We start from the raw sequence: 7,460 nt of genomic DNA on the forward strand, positions 1-7,460 counted from the left end.
CACATTTTCATTTCCTTTAAGTATGGCCAAGAACAGAAAATTTTACAGGCTCAAACTGGAAAGTTTACTTTTTATGTCCTTTCTGGTTTTGCACCTTGTTCTAGTTTATAGTTCACTTTTCCTCTATTGACATATACAGAACTTATGTCATGTCTGAAAATACAGCCAAATTGCCCAACATATGTTTTTTCTGTCACCATCTCAACTAGCATGCATCTGCTTTTCATATCTCTCTAAGTCTACATGCATGAATGCAGAAATTTTTCCTGCTCTTCTGGACTTCACTCTTCAAGCCATTACTTTTTAAACCAACCACCACATGTAAGTTGGTATAAAATGGGAGAGCTGCAACTATGAGGACAGTGCAATATTTTTTACAGGAGGACCAAGATGTCTTGGTCATCCTACCTAGAAAGTAGAAAATGTAGACTTAAAATCCTTTGTGAAGTAAGGGAATTAATGAAATCAAAAAAAAACCTGGGAATGCATGATAGTGAAGCTGACTTTGAAATCATTCCTATTAGTTATAAACAGGTTTATTTAAATGCAGTAAAAATGTATTTTAATAGTTGTTATTGACATATAATATCCCCCTTAATGCCAGCTCAGGCACACACCAAAGGAACCAGTGCCACAGGCCAAAAGATACTTGAAGATTCCCTCACAAACTAAGAGGCAATTGTTTTCTAAAACAATTTCCCCACCAGTGAAATATAACTTCAGTTTTACCTACCTGGGGCATATTTGCAAATAAAATTGTGCTTCATGTTGCATCTGTCATCGTTCCATTGATAAAGGTATGGCCCTCCCAGACCAGGGTTTGCAGTTGGCTGGTGATACATCACCACACAGGCTTCACTTCCACAGGAAGGCTCATCTGTGTACCAGTTTCTAGTTTTTGAAGATAAGGTTCATCAGGATGACAAAGTGTTTGCATCAATGAAGAAACATCAGCCCAAACAGTCCCATCCTCTTCAAAGGCATTCTGCATTTCCCACAAGCCTTCTGTGAAAGGCCCGAGAATATCTCTGAATATTAAACAATTCTGATCAAAGCACTTCTGCAGAAATAACACCCTACTGCTCTGCTTTCCTCCCTATTAGACTCTTCTTTGTCTCCTTGAGTTCTGTGAGTTGCTACTACAACCTTTGGCTTCATCAGGAAGTTAAAGGTTTTTCAAAAAGGGTAGAAACAGAACAATTTACGCTAAGCATCTCACAATAATTTATTTGGTGACTGGCTCCCTGATTTGAGGGGGCCAGAGCCTTGCAGAATTTACCTGCCTGCTTTCAGACCACACCTGAAGGACTCTGTGTGTGGCAGAACAACCTCCAAACATCCTGCAGAGGCAAAAACTCTGTGGGTGGGAGCAAAGGAATTCGTAGGCTGAAGCCACACACACAATGCCATCCTGTCAAAGCTTCAAATTCAAAACCCCGATTGCCAGCTATCCTTCATCTGGACAAGTCAGGGGGGAGATGCCACAAACTTCATGCTGTCAAGCAAGGTTTGGCACTTCAGGCTCCATTCCTTTCCTTGGAACCTTGTCAATGGGCAGTTTCACACCCTTACCTGAATGGTGACATACTTCCATCAGCCCACTGGTAGAGGTCGGGGCAAGCACTCGACGTGGCCAGTCCATCGCCGCTTCTCCACAGCCCAATCCAGAAATCACCATCAGAAATCCCAGAGCCTGATTTGGTGAGGTTTTGCAGCATGTTTTCTATCAGCTGCTGCTCAGCTTCACTTTCCAAGCTCAGTAAAGCCCCACCATCAATTTCACAGGCCTGGCGGGCCTCCTGGAAGCCCACGCGTCTAGACAAGTCCTGGAAATAGGCTAGTTTGTAACACGAATGCTTGAAGGCACCATAGCACACCTTCTGGCCTGGAAAACAAACACATGGGACTGTTCAGAGCACAGTGATGAACATCAAAGCTGCAAGAAAAGAATACAGCAGATCATGCATATGCTGGTGAAGGACGGGAGATTTTTGCCTGAGAGGATTCACGGTGATAACCTAGCACCACTGAAATCCTTTGCTCTAATTTAAATTTCAAACAGCACACAATTCATGGAAATCTATGCCATCTTGATATGGCCTGTGAAACTCTCCAAAACACTGAAGATTCCCAACAGGCTCTAGAAAAAATATTTACTTTATAATGACTGTACCATCAGGCCTCTCTGTTGTAGCTAGGATCTGTTTGGAGCATATTCCTTGACTATTGCATACTAATGGACCAACTTCACTTTTATTGTATAATCAGAGCTATACAATTTTAAAAGTTTCAAATACACATGTTTAGTGGCAAGAAGCAGCTCAATTTTTTTTTTGATCCATTAAGTTAACCTTGAGAGGCTGTACATAAGAGGAATCCATAGGCACTCTTCACTACAATGTGCCTAAGCACAACCTGTGAAGGTCTTTTGGAGGAGAGAGTCTGCTCCTTACAGTTCTTTGTCTGAGAAAGATTTATGTCTGTTTCCTAAAAAGGAAAAATAATGATCATTTTCAACTACTAAGACTCTCTAGAGTTTATTTAAGATATACAAGATGAGGAATTAACACACTCGTTTATCAGCCACAACTGATATCCAGTATGTTTATTTAGGGACAGAATAAGGCTTCTAAATATAACCATCTCTTAAAAAAATAAAATCAAGTTTTTCCAGTATAGAAATTTATCATTGTAGAAGAAAAGCAGGAAAATTTATTTTGTTAAGTAAAAATGACTGAAGGATACCAAAGTAACAAAAAACTACCAGGTATTATCTAGACTGTTTAGAAATCAACAAAAGTCATTATTTTACTGGAAAATCTGACAATCACACAAGATGCTGAGCTGGAAGGGATCACTGAGGACCATAGAGTTCCAACTCCCAGCCCTGTGAAAAACAGCCCAAGAGTCACACCATGCCTGAAAGTGTTGTCCAAAAGCTTCTTGAGCTCTGTCAGGTTTGGTGCTGTGACCACTGCCCTGGGGAGCCTGTTCAGTGCCCAGCCACCCTCTGGGTGAAAAACTTTTTCCTGCTATCCAATTTAAACCTCCCCTGACACAGCTTCAGGCCATTCCCTTGGGTCCTATCACTGATCACCAGAGGGAAGAGATCAGTGTCTGCCTCTCCACTTCCTCTTGTGAGGATGTTGAGGAACAAAATGAGGTCTCCCCTCAGTCTCCTCCAGGCGGAACAGACCAAGTGGCCTGAGTGGGTCCTCATAGATCTTCCCCTCAAGGCCCTTCACCATCCTCATAGCTCTCCTTTGGACACTCTCCTTAAGGGCTTTTTATCCTTCATATATTGAGGCACCCAAAACTGCTCACAGCACTTGAGGTAAAGCCACACCAACAAAAAATACAGTAATTTATTGTACTGTATCAGATTTGCATCTGAAAATCTCGTATTTAGTCTCACTTTTAAGCAAACCCAGATATGTGACTCATGTAAATAACATTTGAACATGATTTATTCTGTTTCACCTTAAAAAATTTGCAATTTGTCACTGGGAAACAGCAACACCCTCACATAACTTCAGCCATATTTATGTTTTCCCAGGCAATGTTTTCCTCTGCACAAAGAGTAAATATCAAAGCAAACAAAAAACCTTAAAAGCTACATAATGTTCATTCTTTTTGCATTAGCATTGCTTCGTTTTTGTATTTAATAAGTAGGATATTTCCAATAGCAGACAGCACAAGGGCTGTCGAAGACATCTCTGTATTTGCAAAGAGCATAGTTTCAAGTATTTGCAGAGAATAAGCAGATTGTATCAAAGATGCATTAATATAGGAATGGAAAAATAGGATCAGTTCTGGACTTTTAGCTAAATCTGAAAATAACTCATTTTTTGGGACCATTTCTGTTGTAGAAAGCTAAATTATAGGGGCAACAGAGATATACTATGCTTAACTTTCTAGGGTTTCCTAAAATTCTTGTAATCTTTCTAGAAAAAAAAACAAACTCTGAAACCTTCACTTTATAATACCCTATTAAAGTTTATCTTGAGAAGGACTATCAGGAAGAAAAGCATCTTTTTAATCTCATTCTTACCTTGGCAGACAGACTTCTGAAAATTTAGTTGTTTATCAGTAATTAATCTACCAAAATAACACAGGAACAAGAACAGTCTAAAAAAAGGACAAGATTGTGCCACAGATATGGGAAAAACCAGGCTCCAAGATCAGGCAGAGAGTGCCAATTTTGACTTTCTCTGATAATGTCCTGACACAATGTATGCCCCAATTTCTTTCCTGATATTTCCCTTCACTTATATAGGTTAGGAGCCTTGCTCCCAATAAATGCAGCAAGGGCCACCATCCTAGCTGGGCTGTGGTGCTGAAGAAACAAGGGACAGACCCTTTGTCAGAGATGCATATGAAATAATGGGCTTCCTCCTAGACTTCTTCGACAAAAAGAACTACTATTATCAAAGTAACAAAGTGATAAGTCTAAATGTTCCAAAGTGGGAAGTGCAACAATGAATGCTCATTGTTGAAATGAAATCCCAGCTCACTCCCTTCCTCTACAATGCTGAAATTCCAACTTTGCCAACATGATCGATTTTCCCCAGGAGCTGTGCCTCACTGACAAGACAGAGTGCACAGGGAAGGAGGAGCTGATCAACATTTTGACCCTCACTGCTGGGTGAGTGACAATGGCTCATTGCCAGAGTACACATGTGTACACAGCAGCACAAACAGCCACAGCCCAGCACTGAATTATGCAGGACACTAATCACTTCCAAGGAAAAGTGACCACTCCTTTCCCTGCAGTTGAAGATTGGATTCAAAGCATTAATTCAAGATGTACATTCAAATTTAGGAAACGTGCTTTGTCCATTGTCTTGTTCTTTTTATTTTCCCAGACAATCTTTGAAATAAACTCTTCCATTATTCCTTTCATTCTGTGCACATACTTCCCCTTGACATCAAGCAGCAAGTTATGAGCAAATTCAGGTATCAAAACATCCTGGTCACAGTTTCAGTCATGCAGGAATTTTCAACCAACTGTGATGAGCAGGCTGACCACTATGGATCATAATTCCTGTACTGCTCCTCCCCCTCATGGGAAAACAGCTAACTTTGCCTTTATAACACACAATCCACTCCCCACCCATGCATGATTCTCAGGCGGCTGAAGTGCTCCCCTCACATTCTGTTCTCATGCACAGCCTCTGCTTTTCTGTGACTCTCCCAAAATCTGAGCCAAACCTTCTAGAGAAACAAATGGATCCTTGCTGGCTGCCTAGCTGAGCTTTCTCAGGATGATCATCTGCCAATCAGCTGCTACATGGAGACTCAAGCAGAATCATAGAATCTTTTAGGCTGGCAAAGACCTTGAAGGCCATCAAGTCACAGCAAGTGCTGTTTCTGACCTGCTCCAAGGCTTGTATCCATAAGCTGTGCTGTGTACTTGTCCAACACAGGGGCTGCATCAATGCTCAGCTCCATCACCCACACCAAGGAAACCAGATGGGGATGCATGGAGCAGCAAGGAGGATGAAAACTATTTGTGATTCAAAGAGCAAAGAGTTACTGCAGCCCTTAATATGTGCCCAGCTTGCTCCCATTGTGCACTCAAAGCAGGGAGCCCACTCAGAGCTGTCAGAATACAGATGTGAAGGCCCAACTTCTATCCAAGGGTTTGCAAGTTAAAACCTTGAAGCTTTGTGGAAGAAATTTCCTTTCTTCCCTTAAACTGACCAGAATAATTTTTAAAGACACCATTTTTATTGCAGATGTTTGGGCAGGGTTAAGTAACTCTAAACATCAAGTTTTACAAAGTGAAAGAATTGAAAAAAGGAAAATTTGAATGAAATCCAACTCCTAAATTACTGCTCTTTCATTTTTTTTGCTCTCTCTATCTATGGCAAAAGAAATAATTTCCTCCTCACAAGCTGATCATTTCTGCAAGAATATACCTCCAGAAACCAACAGAGAAAACAGCAAGAAACAAAGAAATAATTGGCATTAAGACCCATAGACCCAAAGAGTGTGAATGAAGTGTGCTAGGCAGAGCAGTAAGCTTTCTGGAAGAAGCTGTGAATTTCTCTTGTTCTAGTTAATTTAATCCCTGTGTTTAGGCAGTGACCTGCTCTGAATCTTTTCTTTCTTCTTTTGAAGCAGACTTTGAACCAGTTCCACCGTGGCAGATAAATGTGTTAATGGAAATCTGCAGTTGTGCCTTAATAGCTGGCAAATCAGTTGACATTTTAGTGCTCTTCTCGGAACACACTGAGATGTCAGGTTTTAAAGCTTCATTTTCTTCTCTCACTACTAATTTCTGAACTACAAAGGAGAAATAATTTACCACTGAAAAATGACAGAATGGACCACATTGTACAGGAGACAAGATAAGTATGGAAATATCAACTATGTGCTACTTCACCTTATTCTAACATCTTTCAGCAGACTCCACAGTCAGTTCAAAAGCAACATTTTGTTATTTCAGCTGTATAAATCGAGTTCCAATTTTTCTGTCACAATTGAATAGAAACTAGATTTGTAAGCAAGACTATTGGAATGAATCATGCTAAAATACTATACAACGTAAATAATCTTTTTTTGGTCTCATCATCCCATTAGCTGATGAAAGCAAGTGAACAGGACTTGCTCCAGAAAGTGCTAGCTACCATTTATATGGGTCAATTTTCATCTTTGGGTGTTTCCCAGAAGCTCCATAGTAGAATGTTTAAATATCAGCCTCAGAACAAGGATTATTATTTTTAAACGAAATTGCTCATTAAAATATTTCTGCAGATAATTGTACAGGGAGGGAAAAAAATCTCCTTCAAGAAAAAAAGAAATAAGCAAATTGCAAGCTGTTATTTCAGTCAGTGATATCTTCATTATGTTTTAATAACCATGCTTCATTAAGCAAATAATAGGTTCCTTGATTACCGTCATGACAGAAGTTACAGCAAAGTGTCATAGAAGCAAAATTACTGATAAAATAACCAGGTCAAAGACTCCTCTCCCTAAGAGCATCAGGCTTATTACTAAACTAAACCCCCACAGCCCATGAGGGGCACAAAGGTCATCCTGAGTGACACACCTCACTTAGCTGGAGTCTTTGAAGACATCAGGTAGAAGATAAGCTCCCTGCTGATAAATCCCATTCCTCTTCCTCTTGAACCTTACAAACTAACCTTTCGTGAACCTTACAAACTCACCTGCAATCCAGGGTTTGATAACATTACCATCCACCTAGATTAGGTCAGCCACTGCATGTGCACAGCATATGTGCAGAGAGACAAAAATGAATGCACAAAGCCTGATGTACTAAACTCCATTAAGTTTTTTTATTTTTACTTTTTTTTTTCTCCCCAAGGTAATGGATTCAGCAGAAAAAAGAGAAGAGCACTTGGCAAAAAGCAGTGTGAAATATTTAACATTAACCAGAGCAGCAAGAGCCTGATGGAGACCTCTGAAAACAAAGTGACAAACAAAAACACAAGGAC

The 7,460-nt window shown here is 40.1% G+C and overlaps 1 protein-coding gene across 1 annotated transcript in view; it reads right to left on the minus strand.

Moving 5' to 3' along the window:
• CHODL (chondrolectin) overlaps positions 1-5,451 on the minus strand; it is a 14,962-nt gene extending 9,511 nt beyond the window's left edge. The window contains exons 1-3 of the mRNA XM_031063563.1: positions 5,376-5,451; positions 1,573-1,885; positions 734-891 (exon numbers count right to left, since the gene is read on the minus strand). Of these exons, the coding sequence (XP_030919423.1) occupies positions 734-891; positions 1,573-1,885; positions 5,376-5,451 (547 nt within the window). The remainder of the gene's footprint in view (positions 1-733; positions 892-1,572; positions 1,886-5,375) is intronic.
• Positions 5,452-7,460: the final 2,009 nt, after the last annotated feature.

This window comes from Geospiza fortis, unplaced genomic scaffold, assembly GCF_000277835.1.
Source record: "Geospiza fortis unplaced genomic scaffold, GeoFor_1.0 scaffold83, whole genome shotgun sequence".
NCBI lineage: Eukaryota > Metazoa > Chordata > Aves > Passeriformes > Thraupidae > Geospiza > Geospiza fortis.